General features: G+C 39.1%; 2 protein-coding genes across 3 annotated transcripts in view; both read left to right on the top strand.

The window, feature by feature from the left end:
* ubp1 (upstream binding protein 1) overlaps nt 1–4,225 on the top strand; it is a 46,154-nt gene extending 41,929 nt beyond the window's left edge. The window contains exons 14-16 of the mRNA XM_067425344.1: nt 343–485; nt 2,452–2,503; nt 2,601–4,225. Of these exons, the coding sequence (XP_067281445.1) occupies nt 343–485; nt 2,452–2,503; nt 2,601–2,638 (233 nt within the window). The 3' untranslated portion in view covers nt 2,639–4,225. The remainder of the gene's footprint in view (nt 1–342; nt 486–2,451; nt 2,504–2,600) is intronic.
* Nucleotides 4,226–5,638: 1,413 nt separating this feature from the next.
* On the top strand, nt 5,639–22,014 carry pdcd6ip (programmed cell death 6 interacting protein). 2 transcript variants are annotated; one of them, XM_067425298.1, is made up of 18 exons: nt 5,639–5,935; nt 9,357–9,405; nt 9,514–9,583; nt 11,218–11,345; nt 11,438–11,591; nt 11,670–11,770; nt 13,707–13,823; nt 13,945–14,167; nt 14,322–14,445; nt 15,234–15,411; nt 16,400–16,511; nt 16,708–16,877; nt 17,725–17,973; nt 18,697–18,831; nt 18,915–19,009; nt 19,092–19,212; nt 20,008–20,192; nt 21,287–22,014. In XM_067425298.1, the coding sequence occupies exons 1-18, from the start codon at nt 5,730–5,732 to the stop codon at nt 21,459–21,461; spliced, it is 2,592 nt and encodes an 863-aa protein (XP_067281399.1). In that variant the 5' UTR covers nt 5,639–5,729; the 3' UTR covers nt 21,462–22,014. The 2 variants fall into 2 exon arrangements, with proteins under 2 accessions (XP_067281399.1, XP_067281398.1); XM_067425297.1 differs by having other exon boundaries at nt 13,692–13,823.

The raw sequence follows: 22,014 nt of genomic DNA, 5'->3' as shown, positions 1-22,014 counted from the left end.
GATTGGAAAAATACTATTACTACTGTTTTATCACACAATGCATCACAGCCTAATCTAAAACTGGGCAAAACGGGACCTGTCTGTATAATAACGGTTAATTTTGCATAATTACAAACAGCTAAACCAAACTTTACTCTATAGTGAGTAATATTATTCAGTACTCGATTTTATAATTACACTGTAACAAGGACACCTTAAAATAAAGTCCAAAATTGTTAATCCTGTTTGTCTTTTATGAACAAGGTCAAAATCTTCCTGTATGCTTTTGGTTCTGCAGATGTGTTTTTTTTTTAAATTTAGGTTTTCTCCTGTGAAATAGTTTTAAACGTGTCTGTGTTTTAGTTTACCACGCTCTTTACCTTGAGGAGATGACCGCTTGTGAGCTTACTAAGAAAATCTCCAGTGTCTTGGCGCTGCCGCTGGTCCACATCAACCAAGTCTACAAACAGGGTCCCACCGGGATACACATACTGCTCAGTGACCAGGTAAACACACATCTCTTCTCTTTACCTGTTATCAGCTGCTGCTAATAAGTTGGCCAACCATGGCTGCTCATTTGAATAATGTTTTGCATCATTCCACAGATAAAAAGCACTTCATTGTGGACTTGTTTTGTTCTGTTATCATTTTCCATCAATAAATGGGTCATGCCGGTGAGATGCCGGATCATGTGACTGATTTGTCTAGTGAATGGGAACATCATGTATTGTTAGAACAGAATGAAGCAATAGTGGCATAATATGTAGAGGATTCTTCTGCTCAAGGTTGCATTTCTTTGATCAAAAACACAGTAAAAAGTACGATATTGTAAAATATTATTACAATTCTGTTTTCTATTGTAATATATTGTAAACTGTAATGTATTCCTGTGATCAAAGCTAAATTTTCAGCATCATTACTCCAGTCTTCAGTGTCACATGATCCTTCAGGAATCATTATAATATGATGATTTTCTCCTCAAGAAATATTTCTAGTTATTATTATCAATAATGCCTAACTGTGATATTTTCTTTTCTTTTTCGAAAGAACAACATTTACCGGTATTTGAAATGGAAATCTTTTGTTATAAATTACATTACAGTCACTTTTAAATCTACACTGTGTAACTTTTTTAGTTTATTCTTAGCTAAAATCACTTAGTTCTTTCAAAAATATATGTGCTCATTAATGTATATTTACTTCTTTCAAGTTATAAAGTATTCTCGTAAGTTTATAATATGCCATTGAAAATACATACGGGTGAGGGGTTCGAATGCTGGTCGCCATGTTGACCCTCCATCTTGAAAGTACATTAGCCAAAGAGGGACATACCCGTAAACTCAAGCTTCGCCTTTCACGTTTTAACACTCGATGGCACCGTGTCGAATGTGAAGAGGGGGATTGCCATGTTAATCTTGGACTAAATCGGCCACCGTAGGAGTTAAAACGAAATCAGAATTGGGAGGAACAGAAACTATTATTCACTGGATGGTCATATACCTTTACACCGCTAGATGGGGGAAAATATCACACAGTGTAGCTTTAAACCGGTTTAGTCCAAGATTAACATGGCTTCTAGTTCGACCTCGTCCATGAGTGCCAAGTGTAAAAACGCGAAAGGCGAAGCTTGAGTTTACGGGTATGTCCCTCTTTGGCTAATGTACTTTCAAGATGGAGGGGCAACATGGCGACCGGCATTCGAACCCCTCACCCGTATGTATTTTCAATGGCATATTATAAACTTACGAGAATACTTTATTACTTGAAAGAAGTAAATATACATTAATGAGCACATATATTTTTGAAAGAACTAAGTGTTTTTAGCTAAGAATAAACTAAAAAAGTTACACAGTGTAGCTTTTTAGGCAGTTATTTATTTTTGCCATAAAACATAAATAAATTATATATATATATATATATATATATATATATATATATATATATATATATATTGTTATATATAATAATATATAATAGTTTTTTTTATAATATATATATATTGACAGCTACTGTTTTATATTTTAATATAAAAGTAATTACAAATTATATGCAATAATGCAATAAAGCAATAATGATATTGACTACATTGTTTGAACAAACTGATGTAAATGAATCACTTACAAAATGACAGTGAGTTCTAAAGAAAAAACAAATCACCTTAGTAACTCAAATAAGTCCTAATATATATTTATATATATGATGACTTCAGATGCAAAAGACTCTAAATCCGTCTGACGTGTTTCTTTAAAATGAGCATTTTTGTCAGGCTTCTATGTACAGGTTTCTACCGAAGTACCAGTACTTCTGAATGGGCTGAGGCTGGGATTTAGTGGGTTTGAAGTGAAAGTATTTTACTTATACCATATGTGGAGAGCATTCACTCAGTATTATCTCATTTTGAACAAAGTGTCTTTTAGAAGCTATTGCATCTGAACTCTTCATGTATATAAGATCATCTTTTTCTGCTTACAGATGGTTTATAACTTCCCCGATGAGAGCTGTTTCATGGTCAGCACAATACAAGGTGAGACATTTTCAAATAACACCAAAAAGGTTTCGCTCAAACCCCTGATGCTTCTCTTGTTCTCCACATCACCTCTGTGACGTTTGCTCCTCCTCAGATGACACCAGTGATGGATTTCACCTCGTTCTGAAGTAGAGCTGCTGCCAAACCACGTGAACATCACGAACAGTGCGACGACATCACAAGGCTCCATACTGCCGCTCTTGAGCATCGAGCGTGTTCCCTCCATCCTCCTCTCTCTTCCTTTCCTGATCTCTCTCTCGTTCTTCACGTCTCAGACGTCGGGGAGAGTGAGGGAGAGCGATCGCCGGGGTTGGGCAGGGCCTCCTAACTGTTAGAATCTGACTTCAGTGTGTAAATCGTTTCATATTGAAAACACTTAAACTGATGCCAGTGTGTGCAAGCGGTGGGCTTTTAAGTATGTGTGAGAGTGAGTTTTTAATGGTTGAATCGGGAGGGGATGGAGGTGAGCGGAAACCGTGAGGAAGTGGAGGAGATTTGTGACCACTTTTACTTAATTCGTGGAAGAATCCGAGCATCCGGCGGCGCGTTACGGCCGCGCTCAGACTCTGTCCTCACTTTGCTAGTTATGAACGTACAGTACTTACTTGAGTTTGTTCGCCTTTTGTCTGTGAGTTGTCGACCGTTTCTGCCCCTTCGGACTGGCCCACAGATGCCATCGCACCCCCTCGAGAGATAGGGACGACCTCTCTTTGAGATGTAGGGAAACGCGTCCTGACTTAGGCATGCGCAGGACGTCTTTATGTCTGTCTGGATGAAATAATTCTGTGAGGTTGTGAGACGTGTATCCTAATCTCGTCAGTGCTGATATCCTTTTCCAATTCCTCTCTCAAGACCAATCGTTTCTGGTGCCAACATTTCTTCTGTTGAATATATTCTGTTAGTTTATTTTGTGCTTAGCCAGATGAATTAAGTGTCAGCTATTTCCACATGTTTATAATTAAATAATTGGATTTTCTGTTGTTTTTAGATTGTGCTTCATACTTTCTGTGCCTGGTAACTAAAACTGCCCTTTATAGTAGCTCCTGGCACAGATTTTAACACGATTATTGATTAACGAGCACAATCACAAGCCTCCATAATTGATATTTCCCTTAATGCCTTTGCATTCTTTTATCTTGTACCTTTTTGGCCTAGGATATGACATGAACCGGTGCTTTTCTCAATGCACACGTGGTTTACTGTCAGCTGCTCCAGTTAAACATAGCCGTCATGGCTGCCGCCAGCCAGCCTTTTTGAATAGAGACCGTTGATCTCAGTAGGCATGTACGGGGCAGCTGTGCTTTGGCATGCACTGTGCTTATTATTGCCACTTTATAGAGGAGCATGGTTGTAAGAATGTTGACTCCTTATAATTCTCAAAAAAAAAATTTGTAAGGAATGGCCAGGTCTGCACTGAAACCGAAACCACAATAAAATGTCACGCCGTTTGATACCTTGCTATCGTTGGATGCTCACTTAGACTTTTGGTGTACTTGACGTTTCCAGGTTGAACAAATAATCAAAGTCTAGATACATGGAGAGGTGTGTTCTCTTCCTCAGATCAAATGCTGTGGATCATCGGACTGTCCTCTGCGTTTCCGTGATGATAATCATGGTGACCTCACGCGTCACTGTCTGTCTAAAGAAGCCTCTCTTCCATAGGGGTGCCGAGATGTACACAATTAATGCCTGTACCAAAATAAAAATAATTTTCATATATTTTCTCTGGTGTGTTTACTATAATTGAACTGAGAGGGATATACGTCACAATAGGGAAGAAAAGACCATTGCAATTTCTTTTGCACACAACTTTAAAGGCAAAGCTAACGTCAGGCAAAAATGCTTCATCTAATAATTCAAGCTTAATAATTTGGCAAAAACCATTGTAAATTATAATGGTTTAATACACTGGTGGTTTTTCACCGACATTTATGAGTATGTGACGTGTATTTTTAGACCTGTTGGGTAAATACATTTTGTGTGCAAACTGACATGTTTTACAATGAAAATGCTTATCAATTTTGCAGTGTTTCTAAATTACAGTTACCTGTATGGAATTATTATTATTATAATAAATATACATACATGTAATAAATATATGGCCACATCACTAAAACTGATGAGTCATGGGGTAAGATGTGTCAGAGTAAACTTATACTCTCCCCCCTATAGTTAAAGCCTTGAACCAGTGAAATCCTATATGGATCAAACTGAATTTCTTTAAATTCTGAGACCATTGTCAAATTTCAACTAAATTTTAAATTATAAAAAGTGATTCATAGGTACTTACTGTAAAAAACAACAACTTGCTAACACTTTAATTACAGTGTCTTTGTTACATGTAGTTACTATAAATTGTAGTTAACTATAAATTGTGCATAATCACGTTCAACTAACCCTACACCACACCCTAATCTCAATAGCTTATAGTAAGTACATGTAGCTAAAGGTGCACAGTGTAAATTTTAGCGGCAACTAGCAGTGAGGTTTAAAATTGCAAACCCTCACCCCTCACTTTCGAAGCACATAGAGAAGCTACAGTGGCCAACACGGGACAAAGATGCCGTCGTCTGAGACAGCAGAGAGAAGCTAACACTCTGTAGAGAAGTGTGTCCGTTTAGGGCTACTGTAGAAACGTGGCACAAAATGGCGACTTCACTGTAAGGGGATCCGCGGTGTATGTAGATAAAAATGGCTCATTCTAAGGTAATAAAAATATATGGGTTCATTATGTCTTTATACACCACTAAAAACATAGTTATGTATATTATGTTGCATTTCTGCTAATAGATCATCCTAAATATTACACACTGAACCTTAAATTATTACTACACAGTACTGAAATATATTACACTGTAACATGGACACTTTAAAATAAAGTGAACTCAAATCCTGTTTAGTTTTTTGTTAGACCAAATAATTAGACCCAGCAAAATATCCAAACCTTTTAATTTCCATCCATATCATTTATCCAATACTAAAATATAGTTCCACAAGAGCCACCTGTGCAAGAACATGGATATAAAAACGCTACTTTTACATTTAAGGAATCGTTACAGAATTTATGTAACGATTCCACCCGCAGGAATGCGCATGCGTGACTTTGACAGTACATCTGACGCGATGACGCACGCGAGAGAACCAGGAAGTGCTCTGCCTTTGTTTTTGTCCGTCTGCAGTGTTCTCATTTTCCACTAGAACTGTTTCGTTTCCGCGGGCCTAAATGGCGACGTTTATTTCTGTCCCGTTGAAAAAGTCCTCAGAGGTCGACTTAGCGAAACCATTGTTGAAATTTGTAACTGCCACCTATCCTCCCGGTGAGGAGCAGGCGGAGTATGTCCGTGCCGTGGATGAGCTCAACAAGCTCCGCAAAAGTGCTCTGGGCAGGCCGCTGGACAAACACGAGAGCTCGCTGGAAATCCTGCTGAGGTGAGATCATGACAAGACAACTTCATTACGAAGTTTCACAGGGTGTTCATTTTTTGCTGCCTTTGTCGTAGATTGTTCATTAATCTATATAATTTGCTGAAGTGCTGATTATCACGTTAGCGGATAGAAGAAGCTTGAGTTACACCTAGCTAAATCAATATATTTTTTTAATGTCATTTAATAGCAGAAATAGTTTCGTCAAGAACTAAGTGATGACTACCGTTGGTGACTTATAGCATGTACCTCATCTGTTTTTATTTGCTTCATAGACATCTAAAACGTAAACTTGTGGTGTTGCTCAAGTTTGATGCTTAAATTGGTGCGTTGACGTCTGTTATGTTGGGTTTAGGGCGGTATGTGCTTTTACAGTTTTGGGCTGAGAATACATTAATTTGGGGAAGTTGACTTCCCATGGTGTGGGCATGCTAACGTTACCCTCTTTTTAAAACACCTTGTATACACGCTTAAGTGTACATACTAATATTAATTGAGAGGCTACTAAAAACTGTCTTAATTTATGTCACACCCAATGACCATTCAAAATGAACTAGGTATCCCCCAAAAAAAGGTTATTAATATGGGGGGAACGTTTAAACGGCGACGATTTACAGCATCTTATATATACATGGAAGATTTTTAGTGTAGAATTTATACTAATGCATACAAGTTTAATGTAAGAAGTCACGTTATTCGTGCGTCAACTACCTAGTTATCATACGTCACCGGCTTCCTGGTTCTGCGTAACTCAGGTGTGTCATTCAGACTGACCTCGTCAAGCTGTCGTTGCAAATTAATAATGCATAATTCGACGCAAATAACTGAAATAAGAACGTGCGTTTTGGTAGGTTATATTATATTCGTATGGTTTTTAAGCAATTAAGTCTATCGTTTAGACAAACGAGTCAGTAATCCTCGGCCTCGAGACTACATTACGTCTGAAGTGTTTGGGGCGGATACAGGTGTGTGTGAGTGAGTGACGTACATGTTTTATTTTTGGAAAATATGTATAACCTGGTTACAGGATTTTTAAAGGATTTTTTTACTTTATCTGAAAATCAGCAGGTGATCATTGGAGATTTGGAAGAGAATAGGAAATGGCGAGCTAATTTGTTAAACAAAACCAGATTTGCTGCCTCGTGATTTCACATATAATCTCCAAACCGTTTAAATCCACTTTTTGGGGCCTATACAGAAATGTTTATTGCAGATAAATTTGGAAGTTGTCAAAAATAGATAATTTCATTTCAAAAAGTACTAATAAAACAAAAATTATTTATATATATGTATAAATAAGATTACAATAAAGAAAACATTCCTTTTTGTTAAAATAGTGAGATATATATATATAATATAATCACTATTATAACACAAAGGAATGTTTATTTTTTGTAATCTTATTTTATTCTCACCTCACATTGTGGATCTGAGTGCAAAAGGTTTGATTTTTATTTATTTTTTTCCTCAATGGGATATGTTCTTAATAATGTAACCTTGCTTTCTGGAAGACCCTCCTTCATATTAAAAGAATAGTTCACCCAAAAATTAAAGTTAAGCATTAATGACTCTCCCTCATGTCATTCCAAACCCGTGAGACTTTAGTTCATCTTCAGAACACAAAGATCTTTTTGATGAAATCTGAGAGCTTTCTGTCCCTCCATTGACAAATACAAAACTACCACTGACGCTTTAAAAGTGAATAAAGATATTCTAAAACTAATCCATCTGAGCTGAATAAAACAAACCTCATTGATTCTTGAGGAAGCTCAAATGTGATGTGTAACACGAGAACAAACCTCATTGGTTCTCGCACATCAATATCCTAGAAATCTAGACGCACCCTAGCGGCAGCAAATTTAATCTGCCTGCAAGTGTGGTCTAGCAACTCTCAATACCCTTCTGAGCTGTATTTGCCTAACTCTTGCCGGGCCAATCACATCGTGTATAGAGTCGGTGGGCGGAGCCATAATGACGACGGCCGAGTTGCGTTTGCGTGCTTCTAGTAAACACAAAAACTGGCGAACGGCGGTCTTTCGAATCAGCTTTGACTGCGACTCTGGAAGACTTGGAGTTAAGCTTTTCTCTGAGAAAAGATCAAAGAACGGCACTGAAGTCATTCTTTAAAAGGGAAGATGTGTTCGGAGTTTAGCCGACCGGATACGGCGAATGTTTAATCTATCAACTAGCTCTGCTTCACCTTCGTTGCTCTGGTTGGTGTAGCGCTATCCTATCCCGTGCAGAGGGAGTTTGAAAGACAACCGTTTATCCGCCCCTCAGATTGAGCTGTCCATGGTGAGTTTCCAGACCAAACATCTTGATGTGGGTCTGGCTTGTCAGGCTAGCACATCAACTGAACATGCTTGATCTTCTGTTTACCACAACTGATGTGTGAGTTGATCAATGTGTGAATAAAAGCCTACAATCTGTTCATATAAAGCGATCAAGTCTTCAGAAAATTTGGATAGACCGCTCAATTCATATGGATTAGTTTTACAATCTCTTTATTCACTTTTTGAAGCATCAGTGCAGCTGTCAATGGAGGGACAAAAAGCTTTCAGGTTTCATCAAAAAGATCTTCATTTGTGTTCTGAAGATGAACGAAAGTCGTACGAGCTTGGTAGTAATTAATGACAAAATCTGAATTTTTGGGTGAACAATCCCTTTAAAACAATAGGCCTTGTTTTTCCAGTCTGTGGTTACGTTCTGCATGTCATTCGTGGGTTTTAATGTAGTTGGGTTAATGTATCAGCTGGGACCGACTTACGCCATCTGGAAAGTTAATGAGCCATGTGTTGCTATAGGAATACTTTTTTTGTTTGCTGCTTCGTAGCAATGCTGAATGGTCAAGATGAATGGCCTGCTTTGTAGCTCCTAGTTAGACTGGTGTTTGGTTTGTGTGACGACACCCTTCGGCGGTATTCCCTCTTGAGTCAACAGACATCTTTTTATAGGTCTTTTTTCACTGCTACATATTTTATATATCTAGCTTTTCCTTGACACTCGCAAGAATAGCATATATAAAAATATGGAGCAGTGATGTGGGGAAACGTTCCTCTTTCCTTCCTTCCAGGAAGTCTTATTGTGACAAGTGTCACTAATTAGTTCTGTAACAATAGTGTTGAGTAACTTCAGTTATGTCATTCGGTTCTTGTGTTCAGACTGACTCTGTCACATGAGAATGCTATCATAGCTCAGTTATTTTTGTTGTTATGCACTGTACATAAAACATTGATTATTGGGGTGTTATAGAATATAGTTTACTATTTCAGTCCTTCTACTTCAGAATTTCATGTTTAATTCACTGTTTGTGAAACTAAGTTACTAAATGAAAGTGCTTTCTACACCAAATTCTTTCAGTGAAATTAGTGTTTTTCTCCAGACTTTCTATTTTAACAGTTCTTTTCTCATTGTGTCGTCTCTCTAGATATTACGATCAGCTCTGTGCAATCGAACCCAAATTTCCTTTTCCAGAGGTATCATTTATAAATTTACAATCACAGATATTTTTTTTAAATTACTATATTAATTAATGATTATATATGGAGTTATTTGCATGTTAAATAATGTTTTTTTTCTCCCAGTTATGTCTGACATTCACATGGAAAGATGCTTTCGATAAAGGATCACTTTTTGGAGGCTCAGTCAAGCTTGGTGAGTTGATATGATCATCACACAAACAAATGCATGACTGGTGAAACTAAATTGTTTGTGCTGTTTGTTGTTAGATACCTTTACTTTCGATTGCATGGAGGAATAATTTTTAATAAGACATTTAAGCTATTGACAGATTCAGATATCACGTGAAAGAAATTGTATATAGAGTTTAAACAATTATATTTAAGTGGCTTTGGACTATGCATTTATAAATTTAACTGTTATCCATATTCAAGGAGAGCATTAGAAATAAAAGGCAGGCACCTTATCCAGTAAAAAGGGAGGGCAGCACAGGTTGGGAACCCTTATTAACATAAAAAGCTTATTGATGTTTGCACATAGATAATATCTCAGCTATCGAGAGCTAACATTACTTACTCTTACTACACATGACTCATTGCACACTTTATTGCATATTTCCTTGCTATGTTACCTCTCAATTTTTAAATGTGCTCTTTTTTGCAATTTCATTTACATTGTTGGTCATTTTTTTTTGTGTTTTTGGTCTGTAAAATGTTAACAAATCATGAGAAATGCCTTGTATATCCTTGTTAAATTAATAATCAAAATGTTACTTGTTATTCACTTGATAAAGTGGTAATACTGATATCACTGAAAAGCTTTGGCGAGGCAATTTTATGTACTATATAGCAGAATTACACACACATTTCATAGTGTTTTGCTAATGCAATCCATTAACTCCAAAAGGTTGAAGAGTACCTGATAAACCTTCGGTCTTGATTTTGTTTTTGAGCTCTACAAGAACAGGTTTTCATGCTTGAATGTTCAAAAAAACACATTATTCTCCACATATTCTCCATTGTTGCAGCTCCTCTCTTCCCATGGTGCGTTCCAGTTCGTTTTTATTATGCCCTTCACTTGCAGAACCTGGACTAAACTAGAACGTCCTAAGCCCTTGATCACTTGCAATCCACTATGGAGTTGATTTTTTTTTTTTTTTTCTTACGAAATTGTTTAATGCAGCACTATGTATGTATATAGGTCTGTCTATGGGTTGTTTTAAATGTTTTTTTAAAAAAAATTAAAATATCAGTGTTGTTTGTGGTGGGGTAAATTAAACACAATATACAGTGACATCACAATCGTGTTGCATTGTTGTATAAGAAGCTACCTGAAGTGTACATATGAAGTAGACTCCCTCTGTCAAATTTGAGGGAGTGAGGGTCTGTCCATATGCAACCCTCGTCCACTTCACAAAGTAGAACGCACTTCAAAATGGTGGCAGGGATTCCCCCGAGGGGAAGAACTTAGTGAAGTTCGTTGTGATTGGTCAAGTGCTTTAAAAGGGTTTGGGAAATGTCCCGCCCCTTACCATAAACGCCAGTTTCAACTTACTACTAACTCGACCAGTCCCTTTATTTAGCAAATGCTTTGGGCTTTCATTTAAAAGAGGAATACTGTAACATGTTCGTTCCCATAAGTTTCCATAATGGAGGTGTTTCAGGGATTTCAGAAACACTGACACTGATACAGAGTTTTTCATGCTCAAACACCAACATTACACACTAAAAGCATAATAAGACCCTTTTAATAAAAAATAATGAAAAGGTTTGCATTAAGAATGTTCCGCCTAATCCATTGTGTGGTTTACCTGTTTTTGTGTGTTTCAGCATTGGCAAGTGTGGGCTATGAGAAGACATGCGTGCTGTTTAATGTGGGTGCGCTGGCGAGTCAGATTGCTTCTGAGCAGAATCTCGACAATGACGAGGGATTGAAGACTGCCGCCAAGTACTACCAGGTTTGAGTTTGACCTTAAATCCTCCAACAACAAAGACAAATGAGAGAGCGAGAGAGAGAAATCTTATGAGCTTTTTGTTGGTCTCGTTCCAGCTGGCGAGTGGTGCATTTGCTCATATAAAGGACACCGTGCTGTCTGCACTGAATCGAGAGCCCACCATGGACATCTCCCCCGAGACGGTGGGCACGCTCAGCCAGATCATGCTCAGCCAGGCACAGGAGGTCTTCGTTCTCAAGGCCACTGCTGGTGCGTCTGTGTTCATATTTGTGCATTTTTCTGCTTGTAGTTGATACAATTTTAATTGCCCGCTGCTTCATATCGCAGATAAGATGAAGGATGCCATCGTCGCTAAACTTGCCAACCAGGCGGCAGATTACTACGGCGATGCTTTTAAGCAATGCCAATACAAAGAGAATCTGCCCAAGGTATGTGCAGCTGCCAGTACACACATGAGACACACAAGCGGTTAAGGTGGTCCACTAGGAGTCACTAGAGACAGTTAGTCAAAGATCCCCACAAACTGCATGCAGCAATCACTCCCTGTAAGGGTGCTCCGATCAGGATAACTGAAAGACGTATCATTCGATACCAATCACAGAAATAAATAATACTAACTTCATGATAAATAGAAGGTTTCAAATAGACCAGTGGGAGTTATTCAAGCAATGTATGCTAATGATAAAAGATAAAGAAAGTATCATAAATTAACAACTCTTTATTTATTGGCGTGCAGCATATTCCATTCCCTCTCTTAGAGGAGATTAGGAACAGCGTATAATCAACAGAAAGTAGTCTAATCCAATGTAAAGCAACAATGCACAGTCATCAATGAATAAATGAAATCTAGATTAATCCTGTTAAATCTTCTAAAGAGTAAGTAGTTTTCTCTTTGTCTTTTTGTTGTATGATAAACATTACGGATCACAGACGGCAGCGAGTATATTAGGGCGTTTTCACACCTATAGATCGTTTTTGATCTGAAACAGGCACTTAATTTGTTACAATGTTTCATTTACTTATTGGTTTAGTTCGCTTTCAAAAGGTAACCTTTCAAAGCGTACCAAAATGTGTTCATGGAAGTCACATGCAAATACAACTCTCCTCTTATTGGTCAGTTTCCTCTGCGTCATCCATCAAGAGTTTTGCCTCCAAGATTTGTAACTGGCAAGACACGTAAACACTATATGAATGTAGCCGTCATTCCTGCTGTTAAATTATACACTACATTTGTATTAATACTGCAGCATATTCATACACGCTCTATCCTATTATGAATTATAATACCATTTGTTCCGTTGGGTCGGATTGCTTTCACACCTCAAGCGAACCGTCCCAGAGTTCCTTCAAGCGGTCTTAGAGCGATTGTTTTGGTGCGGATCCGATCGTGATTGCCGTGTTCACATAAGCCTAAACAAACCGAAGCAAGGGGGAAAATGCTCCAGGTTCCGAAACAAATATTCAGGTGTGAAAACACCCTCGGACGGCTGTCACTTTAAAACTAAATGCACGGATCCAATATACTGTTACACATGCGATTTTTATTTCCCGAATGTTTACGTGAATACTCAACAAATCGGGCATTTTAACACATTTCTGTGTGTATTTAAATGTTTAGGCACAAACCGAAGTTCAAAGTTCACTTTGCTTGTCAGTGTCCAACTCCGTCTTGATCTTTCACTGCGTAATGCAGTGTTCAAAAAAAAATATATTATCGAGTATGCCCTGCAGTTTAGCAAAAATAGACTGCATTTTATGACAATCACTGATTTGGATGTTAAGTTTGAGCTCTTAGGGAGGAATGAAAGTGCACTAGGAAGGAGAGAAATGCTCTAAAATCACTAGTTTCTTGCTGTCGTTGCAATGTTGCTGCAAATGTATTGTCTTTTCAGACATCTGGTAGAAATGTCAGATGAGACGAGTGAATGGGAAGCAATTTTAGCTGTGCATAGAATTTTATAGAGGCCACCAATCAAATTTATGATTCAATTTATGATTCAAAATAAAAGGATTACAACCGATAACAATCGGCACCCAATCAATCGGAGCACCCTTAATCATCTGTGTTACATGAATTACCGTATGACTGCTAGTCACACCCCAGCATACCCAGACACACATTCAAAGCCTCCAGCCCTTTTCTTCTCCCAATGATCTGTGAGTGAACGCTGCATGAGCGTTGTGTGAGGATTTGGTTGGGGTTCGCTGAAGGATGCGTGCTGATTTGCTGTTCTGTTTTCTCTTCCTGCGCCCTGTGCTGTGTGTCTGTGCTCGTTTGTGGTTGCCCGTGGTGTTGGTTCGTGGTTGCCGTGGCGTTTGTGATTGCTGTGGTTGCCTCTCCCTGGTCAGTATTTTTATTTCCAGGAAGTGCTTCCTGTCCTCGCCGCGAAGCACTGTATGATGCAGGCCACTGCGGAGATGCACCAGTCAGCCTTAGCCAATCAGAAGAAAAAATTTGGAGAGGAGATTGCTCGGCTACAGGTGTGTTTGTCTGTGAGACACACTGTTTCTTTTTGATTGCCCATTTGCTTGATTTGTTTAATCAGTTTTGAGCTTCATTTATTGGACTTTGGCGTTAAGGTTTCTCATGCGTGTCTTGCAGCACGCCACAGAGCTGGTAAAGACGGCGGCTTCCCGATACGACGAGTATGTTAACGTAAAAGATCTGTCAGATAAGATCAATCGTGCGCTCACAGCTGCAAAGAAGGACAACGACTTCATTTACCATGACCGTGTGCCGGAGGTCAAAGACCTGGAGCACATCGGCAAAGCATCTCTGGTCAAAGCAACTGCTGTGCAGACGCCACTCAGCCAGAAGTACACAGGTCAGAATGATGCATGACTTTCATTCCACCTTCAATTCTTTGGTTTGATTTTTTTTTTGGGGGGGGGTATTTCCCCTTTTCTTATGTGTAAAAATCATCCAATGAAACGATATGCAAATAATCCATGTATAATAATCCAAATAATTTTGTTTAGATCTGTTTGAGAAGATGGTGCCGATGGCAGTGCAGCAGTCAGTGAGTGCAGCCAATTCCAGGAAGGCTGACACAGTCAACAGACTGATTGGCAGCATGAGAGAAGCAACAAACCTCTGCAATGGGTCAGTGTTTGTGCATATATTACACAAGTCAATTTAAACACCATTAAAAGCCCATTAACATGTAGATTGAGAACTATTCGAGGATGCAAACTTAAATCTCAAATAGGTCCTTTGTGGGATTTGTGATTTCCATGCAGTTTTCCGCCAAATAAAAGTCACATAGTTTAACTGATTCAACGTGCTCATGGTTAAGTATATTAATGGTCCTTGAGGTTCACTTATAAAGTAAATCAAGTTTTTTTGCACACAAAAAACATGCGGAATAACAATTTGTCAACCTTCATTGTTTGTGACCCTCTTCTCTGAAGTGATCCGTTTTTAAGGCTTGTCAGTAAACGGCCACTATTATGATTGTCTAACGTCATTGCGTAAGAAAGAGATTTCATGTTGTGAAAACAAACATTATCCATATAAAACTGTCCTGTACAGACAAAGCATTATGAAATCGTTTACTTAATCGTTAACTAACTTACGTTAGTTAAAAACTCCATTACACTGTGCCTTGTTTACAAAACAACTGGACATGCGTCAAAGCAAACATTCCTTCACTTTTCATTTTGTCCTGTCAAAAGACTTTTCTCCATGTGCATGGAGTCCCTGTCTTTTCTTCTCGTCTGTATTTAATTGTTTCATTATTCATTAATGAAATATTGCACATAACGCATTTGATTAAATTTGAATATGCCATCTAAATGTTAATTAATAATTTGTATACACATTTAGATAGTGTTTTGGATGTCTAAATATGGTTTTTAGCGGTGATTGATTGGTTGTTGCTGATTGGTTAGGGTGTTGGCGTCTCTGAACCTGCCGGCCGCACTAGAAGATCTGTCGGGCGACGCCGTCCCTCAGTCCATCCTGGAGAAGAGCCGCGCTGTAATTCAGCAAGGCGGTCTGCAGAGCATCGAGCAGCTGATTAGAGATCTCCCTGAACTACTGCAGAGGAACCGTGAGATCCTGGATGAGGTGATGCACGCGTTCACCATTTGTTTCATACCCTTTTATAAATGGCAAGATCCTAGAGATTGAGACCACTAGTAAAAAATACTAAATGCATGTTATTAATACCTATTAACATTTTCAGTGTAACAATTTGAGTGAAAATTACCAAAGAGATTATTGGGCTTTGATGAAAGCAAAAACACAAAAGAGTTCACATGATCAGTGACACAAATTTGTGTACATTTGTCAAGTGACCTGCAAATATCAGTCATTTTCATTTTTCATCCTGATTTTTCAAAATCCTACAATGGTTTATTTCCAGGTTTAAATGGAGAAAAAAAAGTGGTCTTAAGCTGGGTTCACACTACAAATTTGCCAGACGGATTCCTCTGATCCTAAGCCAGAATCTGAAGTCTTTGATCATTAGTTTGACATGTTCACCGACAGCTGATTAATGAACATTGCGATAATTTTACTGCTGACAAAATTTAAATAATGTGGCTTATTATATGACAGCCATCAAATCAAAAACCAATAAGAACATAGAACCCGATGACACGATTAGTGAGACAACAACACACCACCACTTGCTCCATACACATCGCCTTCATGTTTTCTTTTCAAGAGAAGCCATGATCTAAATTAGCGCAAGAGATTGTATTTGTTTGCTAGTCACCATTTCTATCCCGCATGTAAATGTAGCTCTCATCACTGAATTTATCACAAATTGATGTAAATCTCCAGATGAGAGTTCTTGTGTTTTAACGCATCTTGACTGCTGTACAGCCTGACAGCTGAGATCTCAGTGTGACATGGCTTACAGCGAGGATCATGTTCGGATAGTCAGACAAGCAACAGCCGTAAAGGACTATAATAAATGGTACAGTGTGCACCGGCTTTAAACTCTTGAACTGTAGAGCCACTGTATGCGTAGGACACCATCTGACTGTATGGACTTGCACTTCATGCCAATTTGTATCATGAACAAAAACATTGTGTTTTGGTGTTACAGTCCTTGAAGATATTAGATGAGGAGGAAACAACAGACAATGAACTCCGAGGCAAATTCAATCAGCGCTGGAACAGAACTCCCTCTGGAGATCTGTATAAGTCACTCAGAGCAGGTACATACACTTCCACCCCCATTTATGCATTTAGCAGATGCTTTTACCAAATGAGTCTTACAAGTGCGTTCTAGGTAAACACATTATCAGTTTGTGTTTCCTGCTCTTGGAGTGTCATGCTCTACCAGTTGAGCTACAGGAACCCATCACTTTGCTCATAATTGTTTACTATCTCTTTTTTTTCCATCCCATGCAGAGGGAAATAATTTTTGCAATATACTGGACAAGGCAGTGCAGGCTGATCAGGTGGTCAAAGGCCGTTACACTGAACATTGTGAGATGATTGCTTTGCTCTGCAAGCCAGAGAATGAGCTCAGTGCCGCCATACCGTCTGCCAACCCTGCTAAGACTCTGCAGGGCAGTGAGGTGAGCTCAGGACCGTTCTCATTAACTAAAACTATATTTAATTTAAACTATTTAAGTTATAAATGGTTGGTAAAAGGTTAAAATTAGACAATTAAATTAAAATGTTGCCTTTTGAAACTAACTGAAATAAATTTAAATTAAGGTATTATACTATAAGGTACTTCTAACTATTTAGAATTTTTTTTTACACCAAAAAGTAGTAAAAATATAGTCAAAATTAGAATAGTTTATAAATAATACTAAATTACTGTTGTTGTTGTTGTTGTTGTTGGTTTATATGTATTTTTTTTGTATATTGATTGTTTCAGACAAAATTGTTAAATTATTATAAACAATGTATTGAAGTGATATTGTAGTCCAAATTATTTTTTAAAATTTAAATACTGCTGATTGCCATGAATAGCCGTGTGTGTGTGTGTGTGTGTGTGTGTGTGTGTGTGTGTGTACGAACGTGAACAGAAATATACATCAAACACCTATACACATACATGTTTTAAATTGTTCTAAATATAAAGAATAGAAAAGTCCACACCACAGTGTAGTATAATATAATGATAACTGCACAGAGAAACTTGGAGAAAGTTTGGAATCACTTTTAGAACAAATCTTTTTCCAGCTGATGAATGATAAAATCAGTCAATTGAAAAAGCCAATCAGAATCCAACCTGCTTTAAAGAGTTCAAGCGTTTAAAGCAGCAGACGACACATCTGCAGTGCGATTAAATTAAACAGAACGATATCATCCGCTGGTGTGGACACTAATATCTACCATCTGTATCGTTAGCATTCCTGGTGTGAACAGGCCTTAACCCTGACCAAACCCCAATGCTATCCTCCTCCTGTGCAGGTGGTAAATGTGCTGAGAGCTCAGCTGGCACAGCTGGATGAGGTGAAGAGAGAACGGGAAGTTCTGGAGGGAGAGGTGAAGGCGGTGACCTTTGACTTGACAGCAAAGTTCCTAACCGCACTAGCTCAAGATGGAGCCATTAACGAGGAGGCCATGACCACCAGTGAGCTGGACACACGCTACGGATCTCACACACAACGTGTTCAGCAGAATTTACGCAGACAGGAGGAACTGCTGTCACAGATACAGGTACACACACACACACTCAAGCATGAGCAATATTTCAGCAAGGCATTACATAAGTGATAGTCACGGTATTCTTATCGGATTTCATCAGGAATAAGACCTGAAAATGAGTGTATTCAATTTAATTTAAAGTCCATTTAAAGTGCCCCTATTATGCTTTTTCGTATATATTACCTATCTTGAGTGTGTGTAAAAGGTCTGCAAAGCTTCAAAGATCAAAGTGCATGACAAACGGCGTCTTGGAAAAAATAAATTAAAAATACTGTCTGAAACGAATTGCCAGTAATTCCATCTTATGGTCTTTAATGGCTGCCTGCGAGTAACGTCGTCTTTGACCCGCCCTCAAACGTTGCAGTTGTAGCTGAGGCCTGGAAGAGCTTGGTTTGTTCAAGTTGTCGACATGCCGAAAAAAACTGTTTTATGTGATGAGAATCCATTTTGCATGCACTTTCAAAGTATGAGGACTTGCGCTCTGGTTGATACAGTAAAACCAACACCATCCTTACTGACTATTGTAGGCTCTCAGAATAGAGGGGTTTAGAGAAACCATATCAGAGGTGATGATGCAATGTATATTATAGGGAAAATATGTTGTCCCCTTTTGATGCATGTAAACCCAGAAGACCTCTAGCATACTAGGGGCACTTTAAATTAAAATTTCATGTAATCAAAAAAAAAAAAATTGCTGCTGCATCCATTTTAAAATTGCTTTCCTTCTTGTCTCAGGTGTCTCACCAGGAGTTCTCAGCATTGAAGCAGTCCAACTCTGAGGCTAATAGCAGAGAGGATGTGTTAAAGAAGCTCGCCGCGGCCCATGATAGCTACATAGAAATCAGCTCCAATATCAAAGAGGGCACTAAAGTAACTATCACATGCACTAATATTAGTTCTGTACACATGCACAGTCTGTACGGTGGCACTCAGCTGTCTCTCTCTTCTTTCAGTTCTACAATGATCTGACAGAAATCTTGCTGAAGTTTCAAAATAAGTGTAGCGACATCGTCTTCGCTCGCAAAACTGAGAGGGATGAACTGCTCAAGTATGTCACAAATCTTCTAGACCTTATTTCTTCTAGGAGGACTGTGATTGGCTTATACTCTATGATTGCGTTTGATTGACAGGGAGCTGCAGCAGAGCATTGCTCGTGAGCCGAGCGCTCCTTCATTCAACGTCCCATCATACCAGTCCAACACCCCTGCACCTGTCCCGGGAGGCCCAACCCCTGCACCCAGGACCGTGTTTGTGAGTTCTTAAAGGGATAGTTTCATTAACAAAAATGAAAATGTGATGTCTATTTGCTATTACATGTTCAATGTTGCACACGTGGTTAGGAAATTATGAAAATCTAACATGCGTGTAAAAACCGAAGTATACTAAAAGGGATAGTTCACCCAAAAATTAAGTTAAAAATCTATGGAGTTAAAAATCTTCTTTGGTGTTCTACTGAAAAAACAAAGACACCTACATGTTGGATGCACTGGTGGTAAGCAGGTAAACATCACATTTTCATTTTTGGGTGAACTATTCCTTTAATTATACTTTGTTTTTACAGGTATGTTAGAATATCATCATTTCGTAACCACGCGTACACATGCGTTTTGAATTTGCACCATTTAGTTTGTCCACAAGGTGGCAACACTGGCCCAAGCCGTAGTTTCACAGTCAGAAAAGAAATGGAGACTGAACAAGAACAACAAACTACGGAAGATGGCAAACACAATAGACACCCAAGTTGACAAGCACTTGTGTTAAGGGATTAACAGCTTATAGCAAATCTTTTATGAGTACAAAGCCATTTTTATCACTCACAACTTTAGGAGAGAAAAAGCACAGACACTAGACGAGAATAAATCTTTCTAGTGCACGTGTTGCAATCCTGTGTTTGTGCTTGCTATAAAATGAAGTATACTTTGAAAAGCTGTGTGAATTTGCATATGCTAATGTACTCATAAAAAATGAAGTATACTTTAGGCTTAAAGATCCAGTTGATGATTGCATGAAACCGTCTTACTTGCATTTCTGTTCAATGCCCAACAGCAGCCTCAGGCTAAGCCCCAGCCCCCCGCGAGACCGCCGCCCCCTAGCATTCCTCAGGCCGCCAGTGCTTCAGTTCCAGTCAGTAGTCCGATGGCTCCCAGCAGCAATAATCCTCCACCTGTTGCACCCACTGGACCCTCACAGGCTCAAGGACCACCCTACCCCAGTTATCAAGGCTACCCTGGGTAAATAAAGACTTTCTCAAGTACATGCATGTGACAGAAACCTAGTGAGCTGCCTATCTAGGCGTTTTATGCGTTCCCAGTGCTAAAAGGTAGGCAGCTTGTTTATGCTACCCTCTGAGGTACCTTATTCTGCCCAGACACTAAGGGTGTGTTCTCACTTGTAGTTCAGTTTGTTTGGTCCGAACTTGGGATGTTAACGATTAATCGAGGATTTGTTTATTATTTGTCGATAGGACTTTTAATCAATTAAGCTGGGTCATGCATGTCAAAGTCCTACATGGGTCCATTTTTGGAGACCCGCCCTGCATGTACCTGCAAAATTCAGCACCAGATCCGACCAGATCTGAAAATATGAAAATTAAATCCGCACCTGCCCAAACACGTTAATATTTGGCCCATTACCTGATCCGTGCCCATGATAAATCACACACACTAAAATAATTCCAATCAAAATGCTTTATTTTTTATCTTGCACCTCTCTCAACATCACACAACAGTGTCATGAATGGGCTAATGAAACAGGCTAAAGTGCCTTTAAAGACTCAACAATTTTACATACTCCACTCACCAACTTTACTTTTACTTGCTACTCCTGCAACACTCGCTCCAACTGGGTCTACGAGAGGCATCAACAAAAGTTGCACTGTCGCAGTGGTGGTGACATGATGGGTCAAATGGCATATCATTGTTGCATATGTTATGATAATTTAGACATAGAAATATTGCACATATTTTCATCCACGCTACTACCCACCCGCAAGGAGTTAATTATCCACCCGCATCTCCGCCCGTGAATTTTAGGAATGTCACAATCTACCCGTTTTAGCCACTTTTATGCAGGTACCCGACCCGTTGCAGGACTCTAATGCACGTGCATGCCGCTCAACCACAAAACAGACACGAGGAAAGATTAAGCAGGCACGCCGTAGTTATGTTTGGGACCATTTTACAGCTGGAGTTACACCTTCATCATGACTTAGTTTGCGTTTGCGTGTGCATTTGCTGCAAGAAAGCTCATTAGGTTTTAGAACAGGGCTCATATGTGCACATATTAGAGAAGCTTTAAATATAATGTTATTTTGCCTCTCTTTTAGGTATTACCAGATGCCAATGGCCTATAACCCCTATGCATACGGGCAGTATAATATGCCCTACATGCCCTATCAAGCCCAGGGGCAGGCTGGATACCCCGGAGCCCCTCCTACACAGCAGCCCTACCCCTACCCTCAACAACCACCTCAGCAACAGCCCTATTACCCCCAACAGTAGAGTGCCGCAAGCCACACTCCTTCCTGTAAACTAGCACTCCTCTTACTGCACTTAACTATTAACACCCCTGCACTCACACTCGCTCTGTGCTTAACATCTGGCATGATCTGGGCGGGGTTTAGAACACAGGCCCCTCCCCTCTCTCTGGGTGGACTTTAGAGGCCATTGTTGTGCTGGTCGAGGGAAGATCTGATCTCTGTCTCTCTCTCTCTCTCTCTCTCTGTCTCTCTCTCTCTCTCTGTCTTACCCTCTAGCCCAAAGTGAAGCTGCTGGCTGCACGCCACTGCTAATATCTTATTTTTGTAATGAATACTGACATATAATCTAATGCAAGAGCTGTTGATTTCTTACCTTGATGATGATGATCATTTAATTGCTGGGAGAAAGACCGTGGTCTTAGCGTAACCCTTGTTATACCTCCTTCTGTTCGGTCTACAATCATCGCCTGGGGAAAGTAACAGTTATACAGGCTAGAGAATGGATTTGTCACTAATAATAATTCATTTTTGTGTTTCTATTGTTTTCATGTCATTAAAAACGGTCTGATATTAAA

This window comes from Pseudorasbora parva, chromosome 19 (assembly GCF_024679245.1).
Source record: "Pseudorasbora parva isolate DD20220531a chromosome 19, ASM2467924v1, whole genome shotgun sequence".
Lineage (NCBI taxonomy): Eukaryota > Metazoa > Chordata > Actinopteri > Cypriniformes > Gobionidae > Pseudorasbora > Pseudorasbora parva.
The sequence above is the reverse complement of the archived record's forward strand: the minus strand, read 5'-3'. Positions and strand labels throughout refer to the sequence as shown.

What these genes read in the sequence shown, in the direction of transcription:
- pdcd6ip (XM_067425297.1), top strand. Translation starts at nt 5,730, where the DNA reads ATGGCGACGTTTATTTCTGTCCCGTTGAAAAAGTCCTCAGAGGTCGAC. An exon ending in TGGAGGCTCAGTCAAGCTTG is followed by an intron (nt 9,584 to 11,217) that starts GTGAGTTGATAT and finishes TGTGTGTTTCAG; the next exon opens with CATTGGCAAGTGTGGGCTAT. An exon ending in GTATAAGTCACTCAGAGCAG is followed by an intron (nt 16,512 to 16,707) that starts GTACATACACTT and finishes CATCCCATGCAG; the next exon opens with AGGGAAATAATTTTTGCAAT.